Raw genomic sequence first — 22,369 nt, 5'->3', positions numbered from 1 at the left:
TGAAATGTGATAAAGTGATTCAAGGCATATATTCGCTTTTTCTTTTCTCTTTCCCATTTTTCTCTTATCCATTCAGTCCAAGCAAATATCAAGGTTTTTATCCAAATGGAATAATGAATGAATAACTCCTATTAAATAACATTTATTTGAATAAATGTACCAGTGGGATCAGAAAATATCTTATATCACCATATATCTTATATCACTTATATCTTATATCTTATATCTTATATATATATCACCAGTAATCTGGGTTGTTTGACCAAAGGTCATGGAGCACACTTCTCTATAAATCAGAAGGATAGTTTTCTTTTTAAGTCAGTATATATAATTTAATGTTGTCTTGAATGAAAACTAAAAAAAAAGAAAAACTAAGACCAAAAAAACTCTAGTTCTTTAGCTTTTGTAGAGTTGTATTCATCTTAATTGTGGTGAAGAGATAATTGGATGAGGAATGATGTTTGTCATCTAGCAGATCTCAAAGTAGCTCGCTCTTTCCTCCTCCTCCTCCTCCTCCTCTTCTTCTTCTTCTTCTTCTTCTTCTTCTTCTTCTTCTTCTTTCTTCTTTCTTCTTTCTTCTTTCTTCCTCCTCCTCCTCCTCCTCCTCTTCTGGGTCCTTCTTCTGCTTCTTCTGCTTCTTTTGTGCTCCTCCTCATCCTCCTTCTTCATTCTTTTTTTTTTTTAAGATTTTATTTATTTTTCATGAGAGACACACAGAAAGAAGCAGATACACAGAGAGAGGAAGAAGCAGGCTCCTTGCAGGTGGGACTTGATCCCTGACCCCAGGGTCATGCCTGGAGCCGAAGGCAGACGCTAAACCACTGAACCACCCAGGGATCCCCTTGCCTTTGATTTTTAAGCCATACTTGGGGACATGTATCTAACCTTTTGTTATCTTAGCCTCTATGGGAAGAGACTGGAAAAATAATTATCTTTTTTTAATGTATTTCTCAAAAAGCAAACTTTAGAGTAGCAATAGTAAAGCCTCTGTATGCAGAATTTGGCTCAGAAACGATCTCTAACTTATTTGTGGAATCAAAAAGGGAGTGACTCTTAGCTGTCCTGACTTGTGAATGAGCCAGTTGGCTGCTTCCACTCATTGTCCCTTTATTGTGATGTGTGGAACTATATGGTCTTTGCTTGTTTTTTTCCTATCCGTTAATCTTTTAACATGCTTCTTACCATGGAGTCATCTCTGCCTCAAACGAGTTGACTTTCCATGCTGCCCTAAACTTCAGAACTGTAATCAGTTAGCCATCACTGAGTTACTATAGGTAAAGTAACCCTGGAAAACAAGAGCAAAAAGCTTTAGCTTTAGCTTTAGGTTTAGAGATGAAACACTTATTTTCTGTTTTGTATCTGAGAAGAGAGATACTCCCAAATGGAATATTTTATCTTCTGCTTTCTTAGTTGTTTTATCTGCAATTGGGTAAATCTTTTCCACCCAGAAGTTTTAAGATATGACTAGAATATGCATTTTACTTCTTGAGGAATCAGTAGGATTTCTGCAAACTTGAAGAAAGAAAGCATCTTCTTTCTGGTTCATTGATTATATATGTACTCTTCCTTTACAAAGAGAGATGAGGGTCAACTTTACAAGTAAACAAAATTGTCAGCAAGAAGTGTGATATGAGTATCAATCAGTGAAGTGCCCTTTTTCTAAAACAAAATACCTTTGTCATTTTTTTTTCTTTGTCATTTTTTTCATATTCTAATCTTTGGAGTTAATCTATTGTTTCTGTAAGAATCTTGTTTAAATGCAAATACATTATCTGTAAGATATAGCACTTAGGATATCAAGATAGTTAACAAAGAACAGGGCTCTAAGAAATTAAAGAAGAAAGAAACAAACAAAAAAAGAAGAAACAAACATACAAATGTATTTTAACTGAGGTCCAGGGAAGGGGAAAGGAATTTGTAGACCTTTTGAAAGAGAAAGTGGTAGGGGTGGAAGAGGTGATTCGGTAATCAAGGAACATGTGAAGAATATATGCAGGGAGAGAAATAAACATTTAAAACACCTAAATGGCCCTGATTTTTTAAAGCCATCTAAGCTGAGTTCCCTCCATTAACATGGGGTTTAATGAATAGCATTGCTGCAATGACAATCCCTTGTAAAGCAATGCTTTCATTTATTTTATTTATTTGCTGGTAAATGGAAGGTTGGAAAACAAGACAGTCCATTGGTCAGATAAAATTTTTATTTCCAAAGTTATACTTAATGGCAACAATTCTGTAGCTATTTCCTTACAGTATTTTTCATTTGCCAATTTTGGCTGTATTCTAAATGTTTACAGATTCAATGCAGGGGAATATTATGACTTAACCTACTTCCCTTGGATTCAGGTGCAGATAGTGAGTTAAACTGATAAAAAGGACTTGACAGGTATATTCTAAAGTTAGCAGAACACACACAGAGAAAGAGAGAGAGATTTTAACACAACAGTTTTTCCAAATGTGATCCAGAAAGTTTTCAGTATGAATCTTACCTAACCATCCATATATTCATAATCATAATAGCAGACACAGTGGTGACTTTGGTGATAGCAGAATTGCTTAATATGGCATAGTTTTCCTTAGGTGACCAGGCAAGCTTTTCGCATATTAAATACATAAATAAAACTGTTCATGTTAGATGCGAGGAATTTTCCTACACTGAGACTTCCATAGAGTAAGGACTAAAAACAAAGACTTTTTAAATTTTGAAACAACTTATCAAAGCTGCAAAATCTCCTTCCCCAGGGCCCTTAAAAATAGGACAGATGTCAGAGCTGACTTGAGGGTAGTGCAGCTGGACAAAATCAATCACCTTTACATCTTTTCCGGTTCTTGATTTTTCACAGCATTCATTTGAAATATGTAAACACATAAGCCATTATTGGAACCTATATTGCACAGAAATTATTTAATTTGAGTGAGTTACTATTAGATTGAGTGCACATGTATCTTTAGGAGTTCTTGTTCATTCCTGTATCCTCAAGTATAGTCCTATAGATTAATGACATCAATTAATAATGTTTTATTTAAAAGTTGAAACTCATAAATCCAATTTTAATTTTCCTTGAAATACTATAAATTTCTTTTATTTCTTCCATTTAAATTATCAGTTTGTCAGTTGAAGTAGCTTACATGCAAAAGTAAATTATGCTTGAATATAACAGAATTATATGAAATACACAGTTCTAGGAAAGTTCAACTATTTCTGTAAAGGTATTATTTGATCCAGTGTTATGTTTATATTAAATATATATGTATGTATTATATATATATATTATTAAATGTATTTACATGATGTACTAATTTTCCCAAATAATATGGAGAAAATAATGTAGTCCACATACTTTATAGTTTTCACAAGTGGTTGTAACTATTTTGATTTCTCAGCTGTGAGAATTACAACAGCTATTATAATGCAGTGTTTCCATATGCTTAATTGCATAGGAATTCCCCTTAAAAGATGATAGTTTGTAATATTTCCAAGAAATTGGATCTGATTTTGTGGAAAAGATTCTTTAAAATTTTTTTTTTTAAAAAACAAGGAATAGAACAGATTAAGCATTTGCAGGCAGGTTAGTAGCATTCCAGAAATCTTAATATATTACTTAAAGTGACACTAAAAATTTGTTTTTAAATAATTCTAGGAAAGCTATTTTGAAGGTAGTTTTCACAAATTCTTAGAAATCATGAGCTCTTCAGTTAATAAATAGGAACTCTCCACAAGATTCAATATTCAAAAGCTAAATATTGTAAGATATCTTACCAATAGAAATAGTCCTATATTAATTTGTATATATATGTGTATGTGTGCATATTTATATGTGTGTGTACATGCGTATATTTTTTAATCAGTACTAGGCTTTTAGAAGTTGAGTTTCCAACAGTTCTTCACAATATAATCAAATCTCAGTCTTCTAAGTAAATAGGTATAATTACATAAAATCCAAAATAGATATTTCTTTAATTTTTGAATTTCAAAGACATCTTATGTTTTTCGTGATGACTTTATATACCTATTTTTTACTTGATTTTTATATCAACTAGCAATCAATATGTTTTGTATTGACATTTTATTTTATCTTGTGAAGTGGGAATAAAAAAGTAAAGGTTTCATGCCTCATGAAATCTATGTGAAACTGCATATATTAATATAGTTCATAGACTATACACAGAAACTATATTGTAAAAAAAGCTATATTGTAAAAAAAATTGATATAAACAACATCTGCATGAATTCATAGAAAATGTGGGATCAGTGGCATCCTCCACAGACACAATCCTCTTGGTTTATAAATCATATCCCAAACCATATTCATTTGTTATGAGGATCATGTGAGGTAGACACTATTATTATCCCCATGTTTCAAATGTGAAAGAGGAATCTCACTGAATTAGCATTTTACTCAAGTTGAGATAATTAATAAACAGCAGATAAAAACTCTAAATCAAGAGTTTGATATCTCTAAACTTAATAACTTCTCCATTATGTGATGTTATTTTTCACAAAGAAAACTTGATGGAAAAACCAGAGTTTGGACTTGAAGGATTTTGTTGGGTGAAAAGAGAAGGCTTATTTTCCAGATTATATTGCATACAGAAAATTCCAGAAGTGGGGACATTTTGGATTAATTTAGGAGGTGAATGTTGACTCTAAATGGAGTTTACTATGAGTACTGAAAATAACTTGTAAATAATGTTAACTGAGTTTCAGTTAGATAATGAAATCAGGCCAGAGTTTGGTTTTGTTGTGGGCAGCAACTGAGAATGGTTATGATTTTGAGAGCAGTTGTTGGGTGAAAGTGATATTTATACCTATTCTGAGAATCTTTTAATGGAGGTGACTTTTAGCATACAGAAGAAAGTAGAAATTAGCCAGGAGTTAAGATGAACTGAACATTCATTCAACAATTGTATATTGAGCCACGCAGTGTACTACATGTTTCTGTTTTTCAGGCAGAGACAGAGGAAAGTTTATCAAAAAGCATATATGAAACGCAGCCAAGCGTGTTCATGGAATAGCATAAATAACAACAACAATATTAGTGTGATTAGAGTATAAAAGTCTGGGAAATAATGGCAGGATGTGTGTCTTAGGAATTTTGTTCAGCTTTCAAAGAATCTTGCTTGCCTCTGGCTTCACTGTTAGTGGGACCATGGGGACCTTGAAGAAAACCAGCTCAGCAGTGTTGGGAGCAGTGGCTGGAGTTAGAAGGGAGTGGGAATACAGGGGCTACAGTCTCTATTTTGAAGATATTTAACAGTTTAAAAAAGTAGTAAAGAAAGGATAACATTTGTAGGAAAGTTCAATCAGCAAAGTGACTTTTTTTTCTTGAGTAGAGACTAAGAAAATTGTATGAAATTATACGTAGAGGATTTAGAACAATTGGAAAGACAGAAATGGGAAATACAACCAAGTGGCAAATCTTGATAGGAAAAAAAAAAACAGAAAGTGGGATGTGATAGAGGGTAAGATGGAAAGGTTAACTTTGGGGAGGGGATCGATGCTGGTCCTGCTGAGATATGATGGTATAGTGACAAGTGCAGATATTTGACTGTATCTGCCATTACAGAAGAAAACTCTATTCCTCTCCAGAATGTGCTATCATTATCATTAGCCAGAAAAGACATTTGATCAGACTTAATATCTTTTAAACTACTCTTTTTTTTAACTGAACGGAGTAAGATGTTTATATATAAAAATAATCTAAACATTCAAAAACATCCAGATGAGTCACATTGCCCTTGCATTATCCTAGAAAGCTCGTTTGTAAAATGAGGTTCTGTTTAAAAAATGAAGCGTAGTGCAGCTAATTGGGCAAGGCTTATAAAAAATTTAAAAATATAAGTTCTATTTGCCTGTGTTTATATGTTTTAAATCCTTCTAATGATAGAGTTTCTCTTTCTTATAATTAATTACTATATTTTAAATTCTGCTATCTTGTTCAGGTCACCTAAAATTAGATCTGCAGCCCTGGAAATGTTCTGACTATGCATAACTGAAAACTGAAGTGATAATCTAAGACCACCATGCTTATTTAAATTTTGAAGTGCATGTGTACTATTTTGCAATTCTTCATGTGCTTCCCTGTCATCCCAGTCCTGTTCTCAGGTCCCCCAAATCCTAATAATTTAGTAACTAAAGAGGTAATGCCTGGGTTTTCGTGAGATGAATCATTTAATGCAACACTGATATATTCTTAGGAATTCACGTAGTCTCTATTACCACATTCTTTCTCTTGTCACACAGATCAGTGGGTAGAAGTGGTGGCCGGTTGAGGGAACCTCACGGGATATACACACCTTTAATTCACAAACGATAATTGGGAATCAAGGGTGGGTTCTTCCTCAAAGCAACAGTACACTAAATACTCATATTCCCTGGTTTCTGGGATAATTTTAGTTAAGGCAGACACTGTTATTCTTTAAAGTGACCCATATTCTAGAAAGACAACAACAAAATATTAGAGTTAGCAGAGTTTTCCTGCTGAAATACCCCAGCATTGATCAAAGAGGGTTGAGATACGGATTGTCTCAGTTTTGAGGTTGATTCCCAGGGCCCGGGACAACCTCTACAAATAATTTCTGCTATTCTGTGTAATTTGCAAATATTGTCATTGTTTTAATGAGCTTAGATACGACAATTTGGGAAGGACTGGTTAAGGTACAACCCATCAAATCATGTACCAGCTGTCTTACCAGTTACCCAGAAGTGCTGGAAGTCAAGAAAAGAGTATATTAAAGATGAGGAAGATGTACTTGCTAGTCACTAAAGAAATTACTTAAGTCTTTTTTTAGTCCAAATTTCTTCTTTTTTATCCTTACATGTTACCAGTAGGAAGAATTTAATAGTTTTGTACTTCCTCTGAGAAATTCAAACATTTTTTTTCTGTTTTCTCAAAATTTGTTTCTGAATACCAGTTGTGCATTTCACACCATCATTTTAACCCATTACCTGACAATCTTAAGAATGCACAAAACAAAACAAAACTTTTATTTGAACCAATACACAAAAACAAACAAACAAAAACAAAAGAAAAATATTTCTTTAAAAAAAGAACTACTGAGTCATCTTTGGTTTTAATAAAATTCCTGAAGTCTCCCAGGTTGGAAGTGTTTTATCTGTGGGCTATTTTTGGAATTTTTACATAGAGATCTAAATATATTTGGCCTAAACACTACTTTGACATTCATACAAGGTTACATATTCTCAAATTTCTAAGAATCGGCCAATTAATTTTAAGAAAAACTGCATTGTGACTGGTGGTCATAAAAATTTACAGCATTTCAAACCTAATTTATATTTTTAATTGTATTTTTAAAGTGAATTTGTATTAATCTTATAAGATTTAATACTAGAAACTCTCAGTGAAAGGAGCTTCCCTTATTTTTATTCCTATAATTTGGATTTAAGTTTGTGTATTTGTACTTTAATTATATATTTGTGTGTGTGTATATATAATATATATGAAAATGTATATTTTAAAAATTATTGATACTCAATTTACAGAGACTACAATAAAATGAGTTGTGCATTTGAGGTGATGGGTATTTGACAATACTAATAGCCTTATATGTCAGTAATTGTATAAATACACCAAGAAAAGATACCAGAAAACCAATTAGTGTCAATACTTCATCTAGTGAAGCTACATCATAACAATTTATTACATTCCCTAAATATAAAAGGTTGAAAGCTGTTTTAGCATCAAACAAAATCACATATATGCATCACTCATTTTGAGAAGATATTTCAAAACATGTCTTTTGCTATTCCACAGCTTTTTTGAGGAGAGAGGGCTTGCAGTATAAAAGGAAGTTATGCAATACAAGTGTTTATGAAAAGGCAACTCACCTTATTGGAACATTCTTTACCTAACTATGATGATAGCAAACACTTTATTAGTGTTTGCTGGGAAAAATGAAAAAGCTTTTTATATAATCCCTACAACAACATGGCGAAGCTCAGAAAATGTACATAGTTTGCTCAATTTATTGTATGTAAGTGTGGGACCAAGAATATGTTTCCAGAGTCTGTTAACAACTCCACTCTGATGCATTCGTTTACATGATTAACACATGCGAATTCCTATTCCGAGCCCACATCTAACCAAAAAAGCTCACAAAACTCATTGCTTTGCTATCAATAACTTTTGACATTCACAACAAGCCTAAAAGGTAAACTCTGTTGATAGTTTTATTTACACATGAGAAAATTAATGCTTAGTTGATTTAATAAATTAATGTCCCGTGGGTATTAACATAGCTGTGATTAAATACTAAGTGTGCCGGATTGTAGAATCTAGCCTCATGTAATAATCAGTGACAGATTAACATGTGATTGTAGTCATATGCCACGACAGCACTCTGGATTTAGGAGAGCTGGGCAAGATTAAGAATCATCACGTGGGGAATTTGGAGAGTGCCTATGGAAGAAGTCTAGCTAGGATATGGGAATTAGCAACCTGAAATTTAGATATAGCAATGTACAAATTAAATGTTTTTTTTAAAGATTTTATTTATATTTATTCATGAGAGACTCAGAGAGAAAGTCAAAGATAGGCAAAGGGAGAAGCAGGCTCCCTGCAGGGAATCCAATGCAGCACTCCATCCAGGACCCTAGGATCATGCCCTGAGCCAAAGGGAGACGCTCAAATACTAAGGCCCCTCTCGCATCCCCAATTTGGATGTTTGATGAGCTTTAAGAAAAGATGTGGTGTTCCAACCTAAGTATATCTTTAAAAACACAAAGATTGATCATGTAATGTACTATTAGCATCAGCAGGAGAACTCACTGAGTATGCTCTGTTCCTTATCGCCTCCCCACTCCTTAGTAAATTCTATTATAATTGCTCAGTAAAGATTTTTCAAACAAAAAAAATCCATCTATAAATAAGTACATAACTAGCTGTTCTTAATAAAGAACATATTTAAAAAGAAATAATTTTTAGACTGACACAACTTCACTTAAATTCCACTAAAATCTTTTTGTTCATGTTACCTGATTCAGTTCTAATGAGAGCTCTGCCAAGGAGTTGTCATTCTCCATATTTCACAGTTGAGGAAATTGAGACATATAGGGTTTCAGTACCTTGCCCACTAAATCTAAAGATAAGAGGTAGATCAATGACTCAAACCGACCCTCAGATTTTAAACCTATGCTACTTAAAGGTTGAAAAGAATATTTGTGTCTTTAGTGTATTATTTGAAAAAATACAATTTTATGTCTTATGCAATTTTAAATATTAGGTTTTTAATCACAGGGGCTAATTTTGACATCCCTGAGAGAGCTGCCCTCTGGTAGTGTTTCATATAGTTTGTTTTGTAAATTCAAGCTAGTAATTTCTTGAGCTAATGGTTTTACCATTAAAAACAAAACTAATTTATTCCCCCCCCCCCTTTTTTTTTTTTTTGTTTTTCAGGTCCTGAAGAGGTAGAAATCAAGTGCCCCTTGAATCACATTGCTTGCCTTGGTACCAACAAATGTGTTCATTTATCCCAACTGTGCAATGGTGTCATGGACTGCTCAGATGGGTATGATGAAGGACTGCATTGTCAGGGTGAGTCCATTTGTGGAACAAGGCATCCACACTATTAAATCTTTCATAGTTTAATGAAAGTTCAAAAAGAACCTATAACCTGACTTTTCTTTCAACCATAATCATATCAGTTATTGATACAGCAAGAATTTTACTGCCAGAAACACTTAATATGCATTTCAAACCTATAACCATTGTGCTTTATTGAAAAATTCCATTAGAAAAAGAAATACATTTGGACTTTGACATTGGACTCTGAAACAATTACATATTTCATGGAAAATAGAACTTCTACGCAAAAGACGAATGAGAAGTCTTTGTCACAGGGATTAATACTATACAGTGTCATAAGTTTATTTCTCTGAACCTTTGCTTAAGCCAAAGTTATTTGAAGCGAAACGTCTGCAACCAAATATTTTAATATGATGTATTCACAGGAATTTTATTCTTAATGTTACCTCCATGAAGTTGTACCTACTTTCTTATAATTTTCTTTCTTTTTAAAAAGTCAATACCTGTGTTCCTCAGTGGTCATGGTTTTACTTATATATTAATGATGGGAGGAAGGAATAATTAAAATATCAAAGTTAACAAAAATTAACTAGAACTGGCACATTCTAATAAAACTGGTTGGAGAGAGGAAACAAATGTGAAACCAAAAAAAATTAAATTAAAAAAAAGTTGAGAAAAAAAAAAGTTGAGGATTAAGGTAAGGATCCGAATGTGGAAATAGAATCAAGGTACCAGTTAAGTAAATTTGACTCCAAGATGAAGCCTGGAAAGAAATCACTGGTTCAAAAGTTTTCTAGTGAAATTACCACCAGCTGAGTATAACACAAAGGATATTTTTTGAAGCTGAGATACCTGTCCTTAATGTTGCAGTCAGTTAGACAATAAGGAAGAGAAGGAAATACAAAAAACTGGAGATGCATATCTGGTCTCTGACCAGATTCATACAAACCAATTACTGCCATGTGCAAAAGGGTTGTAGGTTACCAAAAGTTCCAGTTTTTCAGGAGGATCTCCATATCTGTATGTGTTTACATTATTTGAAGATGGATACTCCTTTTTAAAACATTGTGTGGCCAGCAATGTACAGGCCACCCAAAACCTATCTGGGGTTGTGTCAGGGCTTACTGGCTTCCAGTTTCCTAGGGGTGGGCTGAATGAAGTCAGTGGATTCAATCCAGAGATGGAGAGATACCTTGGGAAAAGAGTAAATCTTAGAAAGGTAGTCCACGGTGTTAAGGCTGTTGAGAGACCATAGATCAACTGGGTCACTAGATCCTTTTCTTCTTTCAGAAAGGAATTATTCTGGCTCTGTGGACATATTCAACTGAGAAGTTAAAGGTCTTCCTTATTTGGCTGAGTTTCATTTCTTAGCCTGAGTTCTGACAGGGTCACAGAAGGAGCCAGGAGACTCTCAGTTTTATTTATGAACACATGCGTAATAATAATTAATAAGATATTTTTTTTAATTTAAAGGCCTTTTGACATGTATTATTTTTGTATAATTGGATGTTAAAAAGAATGGTATTAACAGAAAAGGTAAAGTGTGGAATTATAAAGTGATAGGAGTCAAATAGTTTAATTTTCTTTTCAGAAATTAATTATGTTTTCTAGAGCCTAATTCTGTCCACTTCAATTATAATTCAGGCTTCTTATTACATTAAGGGGGAAAAAAGCCTTTGGATAGACATGTGTGACTGAGCTTCTAAAAGAGTGAAATCATCACATTGCCAAATACATCCTCAAAAATGGTTATACCAATTAGAATATCTCAAACATATTTCAGTGCTGTAGATCATATGAAAATATATCTGAGTTCTCTACTAAAATTTAGAGTTGTGATCTCTGATAGAGGAAAGAATATGTTAATAGGGGATTCATATAAATACAAAGTATTGGAATAAAAATAAAGTGATATTAAATTTAATCATTGAAAAGCTCGGTGTATAATTTAGACTGAGATGCATTTGGAGTATATAATTTTTTATGCTTCAGTCTCTTTTTCTCTTCTAATTCAGGTTTCTAATCGTTCCAACTTTCATATCTTTGTCATTAGTGACAAACTTTTTCTTTCATTTTTTTTTTAAGTAGGAGACTGCAAATTTTTTAGCGTTTTAAATATTTCAAGATTTCACCAAGTGAAGTGTTTTAAAATACCTAAGTAATTTATTATGACCTGAGGTGGGCTTAGAAATAACAAGAAATATGTTTGGATCTATGCTTGTTATTCACCTATTTTATCTCTGCTTGCTATTTACCTTACTATTGGGTATATCTTCAACCTTCCTCCTGATTTTAAGTCATACCCAAAGAAAAATTGTTTTCTGATTAATGAATTAGGCACCAACCTGTTAAGTTTTTTTTTTTCTTTTAGATTTTATTTATTTATTCATGAGAGACACACACAGAGAGAGAGAGGCAGAGACACAGGCAGAGGGAGAAGCAGGCTCCATGTAGGGAGCCCGACATGGGACTAGATCCTGGGACTCCAGGATCACACCCTGGGCTGAAGGCGGTGCTAAACCACTGAGCCACCAGGCCACCTGCCTGTCAAGTTTCTTTTTCTTTTTTTTTTTTTTAGATGTTTGTTTTTTTATGTATTTTTTATTTTTTTATTTTTTTTTATTTATGATAGTCACAGAGAGAGAGAGAGAGAGAGAGAGAGAGAGGCAGAGACATAGGCAGAGGGAGAAGCAGGCTCCATGCACCGGGAGCCCGATGTGGGATTCGATCCTGCGTCTCCAGGATCGCGCCCTGGGCCAAAGGCAGGCGCCAAACCGCTGCGCCACCCAGGGATCCCGCCTGTCAAGTTTCTAAAGAACTTTCTCATTTATAGACATATAATAAAAAAAGAAACCAGATTAGTTCAAACATGGCATTGATTTTTAGAGATGCTTTTCTTTTGTAGAAAAATTCCCCCGAATCACTTTCCCTTTCTAAATCCATTTCTCTTTTTTGTTGCATTCTAAGCAATACTCCAATTTAAGTAATTATACATGAAGCCAATGACATGATTCAAAGATGGATCTGTCTTCTCTTTTTTTTTTTCTAATAACAGATCCAAAGCACATTTGGTGGTATATTTGTATCCTTTATGAAAATTAATAAGGAGAAAAGTTTAACATTTCGGAGGTGATATTCTGGTCTTGGGAATGCTTTTGTATCAACTGAATTGTTTTCTGAATGTTCCCCAGAAAAAAATCAATTTCTTCCTGGTGAGGGTAATGAAAAGATATCTATTATTAATGATTTTCTATAACACTGATATTTTAATCTCCATAATTTAGCTCCATTTCAAGAAAGAAAAATGGATTTTTGTATATAGGTGTACTTATATATAGGAATGTGCTTGTAAAACTTTTACAATGAGAATGTTCAAAATCACCATGTAATATTTTAGAAAACTTCATCTCTTCCTACATAGTATTTCATACTGGTAATAATATCACTATATCTAAATTGCATGAGCAGTAAAACCACAATCTATTCAGTACAAGGCTTCTCTGTGTAAGATATTTCCACAAAAATCCTCACAGCCATGCGGAGAAGTGAACAAATTCAGCTCATAGATACTAGATCGACTGAACTATATCAAAATCCTATCTTAAAATTTGATATTCTTGAGGTAATTCATTATGTTAACATTTAAAGTGGCTGTGAACAAAAGAAGTCCCCCCCTTTTTAATTCACAATCCTAGTTAGAGTACATTTGAAGTGCAAAATAATCAAGCATTTTAATGTACAAGGGAACAACAGTTTCTGTGGCATTGTGTGCTCTTAATCTTTTGAAAGAATACGGAGACCTTTCATGTTCATGCAAAAAGACCTTTCATGTTCATGCAAAAAGAAATTCTGTCTTCTGTGTCTCAAGAAAACATGATTATGTAATCTATGTTGTTGTTTTACAGCAAACATCCCAATGTCCTTTGAAATTTGAGGAGATAAAGCGTGTGAAGAGTCTACTAAAACTGATTAAGGAATGAAACTTTCTGACATCTGAAAAACTCACCACCCAAACATACAAATATGCACACACAAACACACATACTGTTCTTTTCTGATTTATCTCTTCTGTTCTGAACCCGTTCCCACATAATTCTGAATGTATAATATGTTTTTTTTTTTTTTATTTATTTATGATAGTCACACAGAGAGAGAGAGAGGCAGAGACATAGGCAGAGGGAGAAGCAGGCTCCATGCACTGGGAGCCCAACGTGGGATTCGATCCCGGGTCTCCAGGATTGCGCCCTGGGCCAAAGGCAGGCGCTAAACCGCTGCACCACCCAGGGATCCCCTGAATGTATAATATGTTAATTGGTGTATTTGATATGAAACTAAAGAAGAGTAAGATTCTCTTAAATACCACCTATCTCCTTGAATATGCATATTCAGAATTCTTAAAATTCCATTTAATTTTTTTTACTTTACTTGCCAGTTGGAATATAATTTTTCTTAATATATGTAATTACAATTTTCTCCACCCGCCCACAATCTGTTCTAATGTATTTATTTTAGATTCCAGTAATTCTAATGTATTTATTCTAATGTATTTTAGATACTGATTTACATTTTAAATTTACATACTTTTTTCCTTTTATATTACTATTCATAAAAATAAAGTCTTAGGAGAAAGTGCTAAAAAATCCTGGAAGTAATTTATGAATTAGAGCTTTCTCAAAATGCACTGAGGTAAAATGGCAAACTTTATTATCTGTAATGACTCACCACAGGAAAACTAGTAATCCTTAAAACTTCTGCTGAAATCTCATATATATATTCCAAATATTCAGAAATTAATCCAGATCAATTAATTTCATGTAATTAATTGATTTAACATAATTAAATGTAATACATTTAATTAAAATACTTAGAATTAATTCTTAGCTCTAATGTTCAGGACTCCACTTTTCATTCTTTCAGAAAAGAAATATTTTATTTTGTGGTGATGTTTGTTAGTCATTACAACACTAATTTCAAATGGCCATGAGATTAGCTTGTATAGCTACCAGGAACGAAAGAAGGAAAGAAAGAGGTTGATTAAGTAGATGAAGAAGAAAAATAAATTTGGAGCACTCTATTGTTTTACTTTAATTTTATTGTGTCAATGAATCTTGTCCTATTCCCATTTTAAAAGTTCCCACTGAAAAATATTGCCAATCTCTTTTCTAAATTAAAATGAGTTTACCATGCTCAAGAAGGGAATTTCGGCAGGCAGAGTCCAAAGCCTAGGTATGGAGAAGAGGTACAATTACAAACAATGCTGAAGGAAGTGTATCTGTCAGCAACATAAAGCTTTCGGCACATGAAGGGAAAGAAACTTCACCAGTGGGTTTTCAAGTCACTTGAGACATCAGTAGGCTGAGAACTAGAAAACAAACAGCTATAATTACCCAAGAGTACCTGAGTTTGTGTGTTCAGACCACTTTTGATTACTGAAGTTCCTGTAACTTAAAAGTAGATCTTGCTATATTCCTTTCCTTGTCTTGAGTTGTGCTAAGGTGAATCAGTAGTCTCAAATCTATCTTAAGCCTATGCATTTTATCTCGAAGTGATTAGCTTTAGTAATTGAGTTTGTTTAGTGGGAGGCTGATACCCTTACCACTGTTTGATATCAGGGCCAAATTCATGCTTTTTAAAAGCAAAGTAACAATTCTTAAGAAGAATAGATATCATCTACAAGTATATCATCCTTTTGCAGGGCTATCACAGACGTTGCTTATATTGACAAATGGCACCTATGTGAAAATTGCAGTAGTGTATTTGATGACCACTCTAAATATATATATGTGTGTATATGGATGTGTATATATACATATATATACACACAGAGACATAGGTGTGCACACATAAGTGTGTATATTCATTTTCCAGAGTCTTAGTTTTATAAAGTCTGTTTAATTAGAAATATGCTGTTGGCATAGATATCTGACTTCTTAATAGTGATTTATTAGAAGTGATTGCTAAACTAATCCTGCTCAAGAGACTTGGAGTTCAAATTTCAACCATTTGTTTGAATATGTTGACTTCTACCTACAGCTAACTGGCTAACTGATGGCCTGTGCGGAAAGGGTGACTAATTTGGCTGTACATGGTAGCCCAGCTTGTGAAAAGATACTCTAAAGTAGTTGATTGTTTGTTGGAAGTGAATCTTTTTGTAGTGGGTTTACATCTTTGATTGATGTTAATATGTACTAATTAGTGTTCTCTGGCCCCAAACAGAATTATTTTTAAGAATAACTACAAAATGGATTTTGCAATATATAAAAAAAAGTCCTGTAAGCACACTAATAGCTTATAAAGGATCAAACACTGAAGACTCTAACTTAAAAAAAGATATTCTTTATTAAAATTTCATCTTGGATTCTATATCTTTCTTCTTGGTAAACAGTGATTTAAAACTAACTTACATTACATCCATATATATATATTTTTTTGATCCAGTATTTTCTGTGGTAAAAATCCTGGTGCATTAGTGACCTTTAATTGCTGCTGAATCATACTATATTTCTAGTGGATTTTGGTTTTAAACAGATGCAAATCCAAAACACAGATCCATAGCTTACACCCCAGTAAAGTATTTATTCTGTGTGCCTAACATCTGTAGAGAAGTAGCAATTGCTTTGATATAGAGATTGACTTCTTGTTTGAAACAACTCCTATGATGCCTGTGCCTAAAACATGCCAACCTCTTATATGGAAGGGCTATGCAGAACCACAAAAAGCCAGAGGACTCAGCTTACCCCCAGTGATATCTCCAACAGAAGAGACTTGTTAATAGTTCTGCTAACTTTGAAATTGTTAATTTAAATAAATGTTCATGGACACTGGGACTCATTAATCTGGATCTCCCCCTCACAGTTCTCTTCCTGATATGATGGAAAACAGATCATAGTTTGTAAGAAAAAAATAATGGGCATGAGGCCAAAATGAACTCTTAAAAACGTGCCACAAGAAACACAATAATGTTTTCCCTATATTCAATTCATTGATTCACTTCAGTAAACTTTTATTGAGCACCAGGAGTACTGTAAACTCTTATCTAAACACTGGAGATGTTGAAAGTCCTATTTTCTGCCTCCATGGAATTCACATGTCATAATGGAGGCATGTAAAAGTTACTGAGGAAGAATAAAATGAAAAGCATCTAATTCTGCTTGAGGGGATGCAAGAAAATTCCCCAAAAAAGCTGATGGTTGACACATGTCCCCCTCTGAGAGTTTGGTAGGCAACTGAGGGAAGGAAGAACACTTCAAAAGTAGGGAACACAGGTACCTAAGAAAACATTGTACACTCAAGAGAATTTGTACGTTTTTTGGTAGGGTTGATGCATAGGGTTCTAAGTGGAGATAGATGAGTTTGAAGCTGAAAAAAGCACTTGATATTAGACTTGGAGTGGCTATATTAGAATAAGGTTGCAGTATGACCTACTTAAAATGCATTGTATAAAATTAAAAGAGAAAGAGAGTGTGATATGATCCTAGGATGTATTCTCAATATCATAAGGGTTATATACATTTTACTATTAAGCATAAAAAGATTAGAATTGCTGCATATATGTAGCCAGTTTTGTGATTTATTATTTATTCATAGAAAGTTAAAATATGCATTAGTTTAATTGTAAAACTTTGAGCTAAACAGTCATGTCTCTTTACATTGATCAACTCTCCAAACAAGGTTTACTAGGTGTTATTCTTTAATGTGTCACTTCTATGTAAGTAGAAGTCAAAATGGATGACAAGGCAGCCATATTAAGTGAACTCCTTTTCAGATGAAAGTTAGGAATTTGGAACGTGTATTTACTATTTTAAGCAACTAGAATCCTATGTTTAGCAACCACTAAAATACCACTTTATTTGATGCCTAAGTTTTGCCCTCTTGTATCTTAACATTGGGAAACATATGATGGTTCCAGTATTATTCAAAAGTATGAATTATATAACAAACTGTCCCTCAGCTCTCTACTCAACCTTAAATGTGAAGCCAAATCCCCTATAATTCATTATTTAGTTTTTGACACAAGCAGCTTGATACTTTACAAAGTAAGGAATTAAAACAGGTAGCTGAGGTTGACTGGCATCCCCAGAAGTCACACAGAAAAGCAGTGTGAGAACAAGGTTTAAACACTGTGACCTTGAGTTTTCGTTTGCCAGTTTTGACTACTGAGCCTTAACATATCAACTCAGAGTAACGCATAAAATTGTTATGCTTCAGCATCCTTTCTGACCCGTTCTTAAAGCAGCAAGGTGGCTTGTAGAAAATCAACTGAAAAACATTTTTGAGCTAACTATATGTTCCCTGTCAGTTTTATTAATTGATTGAGCAGGAAAAAAAATGTGCTGAGTGAACAACAAGCTGAAAAACTATATAACAAGCTTGCAGAATTGAATGTCTCAATCAGACTATTTGCTTTATCCCCTTGAGAAAAATTAGTACTTTCATTTGATGAGGGATGTAGAAAGGAAATGGAGAAGTTCATTTTAGCTCTTTGAAGAAGATTTGCACTAGTTACAATAGGAAGTTTTTAAAAATCTGGAAATTAACATTCATAATGGGATGTGGAAGGAGAAATGAGAGACAAAGTTTAAAATTGGAAGGGAAAAACCCAACATTGAAGAAAAACACAATGCTGTTTCTTTCAATAAATAGCCAATAAATAATTAGGTGATTTGAGATCTATTAAGCCTGATCTAGAGTCCTAGTATGTCTTACAGAATTCTATAGAGGTAGATGTCAAGTGATTTCCATACCTTCAGCCAATATTTTCAATTCTGAATTTCTAACCTCTTCACAATTGTGAAAAAATACTATTTCCTCTGCCTTTTCTCTGATCCACTGTTATCACTTATACAGTCAACCCTATCCCGTTGCATTACATGTATTTTAATGTCATCACAACTGAAAATTCCAATATATTAAATAATACTCAGGAAAAAAAAAAGATCGCTATAAGACTAGTGACACCTGAACTTTCTATAATCAGTCCCTTCATAAGCAAATCATTGTTTTGTTTTTCATTCATGTGGAGACATAGAGAAATATGCATATATATTTTAAGTTTCTCCTAATCTTTCTACATATACTTGCACATTTGTCTTCAGGCACAAGAAACAAATTAAAGATTACTTTCTGAAGAAAAACACTCCACATAGTTTTATTTCTATTAGCTAAGAATTTGCGTTCTAGTTCCGCATTAGGTCTGTGATTTAGAGAAAGCATGATATTGATGATTGACCTCTGTATGCCAAGTAGGATTGTAGAACCAGCCCAGATAACCCACTGTGGTTGTAGAAACCATAGGATGTCAACTGAAGTGAGATCAGTGTGCTCTCAGAGCATCTTCCAAATTAGGTCAATGTGACCGTGAGCCAAGCCTTGAGCATCAGATAAAAAGGAGAATGGGAAGGACAAGCCCAAAAAGCGCTTTTCAGTTCCATTAGCTGAAACATGTGGCATATTCTCATTCAGTCTACAGGTACAAAACTAAGAGTGCCAAGAAAAAAAAATCTTTGCAGTTCAATAAATGGCTCTAAGAACTATCCAATATTTTCAGAGCAGAAGCACTAAGACTTTGAATTGTCTGATTTTTAGTTAAATTCATTAAAAACTAAGAATTTTCAAGGAAGTTTGGAGAAAAATATTCAAAGGTACAATATAAATTGCTCTTCGGTTTAAATGTAATATTTAAATTTTTGTTACATAAAAATTATATATATAATTTATTGTATCTTAATGTGTATGGAAAAATATTTGTGTGTAAATATTCTGTTAGATCTTCCTACCTACATCTATTATATATCTAGTTGAATTGATTATTTCAGGGAATTAAACATAGATATTTTTATGCCTTACACCTGTATTTTTTGTTCATTTGTTCTTCTTACCAAAACCAGGATAAGGTGATGTTTTCAATCAAGTTCTTATTGGGAGTGATGCTTCCTACTTACAGATGACTTCTAGTTCCTTTTCAATAAGTGACCTTTTTTTTTTTTTAACCCTACCTGTTCAAACTCAAAGCAAATACGCAGAACGGAGAGAAACATGTTTAGAGGGTCAAAGCCTAGTAATTTTGCCTAACACAGTGTTACTTATCTTTTGAGGTGACTTTTTCAATGCAAATGTCCCTTGGTTCAATTCATCCTTTTCTTCCCGTGTGAACATCTTATACTCCTAATAAATTGGAAACATCTAATGAAACTCGCTTAATTTCTACCTCAGTCACTTCACTGAAAGAACTAAGTCAACAGGACAGGGAAGACCAAGGCACAGGAAACAGTGATTAAATGAAAAGGTGTATAGGCTACCTGTACAGTAACTCATGGGGTAAAGTATACTACACAGTCTGCTGGAATTACCAGCCTCAAACCAGCAACATGCTCTTTGTCAGGAAGATTCACTCCTGCATTTTACCTAAAGTGATTTTCTCCTTTCAGTTTTGTTTCTCCTTATTTACTAGAGATATCTGCAATATGCAGAGGGAAGCAAGGGTCTGCTCTATGACTATCACTACAAATAGAGAAGCAGCAATAACTTTCTCTTGGTGTGAAGCAGAACTGTAAGATAATAGGACCAGAAGGGAATTTCAGGGGTCATCCAGTCCATCCATCTGCCTTTAGGCTGGATTGAACCCAAACTTGCCTAGACAGATTGTTATCTACCCAATTTGGAAGGCCTCCAGGGAGAGAAATTCTAACAGCCATTTTTAGTAACACAGTCAATGCTTAGCAATTTGTACTCTGAGAAAATGCTTGCATATTGTATTATAAAATTCTTCATGCTCTCTCAATTTTTAGTCTTTCCCTCCAACATGTTCCTGTAGGTTAATCATGCTTTTCTTGTACCTCTCCAGATAGTTTTAAATTTTCAAAATTTTTAAAGTTATAGACTGCCCTCCCCCAACTGACCGAGATAGTTTAAGTGACTAGTTTCCCTATGATTGACTGTCAGAGCTACTGACTCCTATGATTATTCTTTACGTGTTTTCTTATACTTAACATTGCCTTGTTCGCTCATGTTGCACCAGTTAGGAGCTGTCTTTGGCTATGAATAACAGATCTTAAAAAAGAAAATCTCAGGAAAAAACAATGTCCAGAGATAGATAGATGTCCCATGGCAGGGAAGGTGATTTAATGACATGATCTGTGTTCTAGGCTTCTGTGTTTCTCTTCTATCATCCTTCTCAACTGCCTTCTACCCTCAAGGGTGGCCACTGCAACTCCATATGTCTATCTCCATTCCCCAGAAGGAAGGAAGGAAGAAGAATGAAGTATCCCTTTCAAACAAGTCAAACCCTGTCCTAAAGGACTTTACAGAAACCTAACACCCAAATTTCTATCTCTGTGCCATAGGCCAGAATTTTAACACACAACCAACTTTATTTGGAGACGTAGGCTGGGAGACATAGTTTTTCAAGTGTACAAACACTATTAATAAAATCAGACTTGGAAGAAAGGGATAATGGATAATTGGTAGCAACTAGAAGTTTATGCTGTATGTGCTTTAATAGAGCACTCAAATAGTTGACTTATCACATAGGAGCTACAGTTGTAGTATGTTTGATGAAACTTATAGGAAGATTCTGAAGTACAGAGACCTGGTCATTAACTGGCTCTGTAGTTTTGAAAAACAGTGAAATGAGATGTTCAGGCAATATAAAATATAAAACTCCCTGCAGGTATAAAATTGTATAAATTAATGAAAATATCAGTACACCTGGGAAATGGTAAGAGAAAGGTCATGCTGTACTATAGCAGAGTTCCCAAATATTCAGACTGGATATCCATGAAGGAAAGTCCTGGGGAGCCAGTAGAGGCTGGCTGCTGCCTGAGACAAAGCTCAGGTATATTTGGGTTACAAGAGAAAGATATTCTTCTCTCTTTTTTTCTACATCCTATTCTCACTTATTTTTTTCTTCCCTTTTTATTCTTATTGCCTTCTCTCTCCCTCTATTGCTACCCTTCTTCTCTGCCCCATATCTTATACTTTTTCAGCCTTTACATTTTTATTCCTTCAAATTTGGGCTTAAACTTTTTAAAAAACTATCAGAATTTCAAAGTCTTTGTAATCATTTCACATATGTGGTCAGCCAACCCTATGTCATAATTTATTTTTACTGTGTGGTCTGTCATCACATATAAATGTTATTTTATTTAATATTTTGAGAATGCCAAATCATGTCAAGCTGCTTTGTTTATCTTATTCCCTCTCTGATGGTAAATTTCCTGTTGTTTTTTTGTTTTGTTTTGCTTCCCTAAGACTGTCAATTTTCTCCAACCAAAAACATCCCAGATATTTTATTGCTGTTGACCTTTGTTTTATTTTGAAGGATACTTAATTGTCTTTCTTTTCTCTCTTTTTTTGAATTCCAAATCCCATCAGGTGATTTCTTCTGCCATTTTTTATACTTCCAAATAAATTCATATCTATGAGATTCCAATTAAGAAAACATTTTTTTCAGACATGGTCTTAGAAAGTAGGTTGGTATTATGTAGGCACTGAAGCGTATCATAATAAAATCTCACAGCAAAAACAACATATTGTATAGTGTGTGTGTGTGTGTGTGTCTGTGTGTGTGTAGAGAGAGAGAGAGAAGAAAAGAGAAGAGAAATTGAGGGAGTATGAATATAGTAGAGCATCACACGATACCCATTAGAGTTCTAAAATTAAAATTCTGAATGTCTAAGAGAAGAGCAAGATGAAAAGTTCTAGTGCTGAGATTAATCAAAGTCAAAACAGAAAATGTTGGTGATAGTACCAAATTCCCTCTACACATAGCTCAATCCTTTCCTCTTTATTTTAATAATAGGTAAATCTACTTCAGTGCGGTGGTG

The 22,369-nt window shown here is 33.8% G+C and overlaps 1 protein-coding gene across 1 annotated transcript in view; it reads left to right on the top strand.

The window, feature by feature from the left end:
• LOC129495604 (low-density lipoprotein receptor-related protein 1B) overlaps positions 1 to 22,369 on the top strand; it is a 1,831,349-nt gene that overhangs the window by 633,370 nt on the left and 1,175,610 nt on the right. The window contains exon 3 of the mRNA XM_055303278.1: positions 9,417 to 9,554. Within this exon, the coding sequence (XP_055159253.1) occupies positions 9,417 to 9,554 (138 nt within the window). The remainder of the gene's footprint in view (positions 1 to 9,416; positions 9,555 to 22,369) is intronic.

Source organism: Nyctereutes procyonoides, unplaced genomic scaffold (assembly GCF_905146905.1).
Source record: "Nyctereutes procyonoides isolate TBG_1078 unplaced genomic scaffold, NYPRO_anot_genome, whole genome shotgun sequence".
NCBI lineage: Eukaryota > Metazoa > Chordata > Mammalia > Carnivora > Canidae > Nyctereutes > Nyctereutes procyonoides.
The sequence above is the reverse complement of the archived record's forward strand: the minus strand, read 5'-3'. Positions and strand labels throughout refer to the sequence as shown.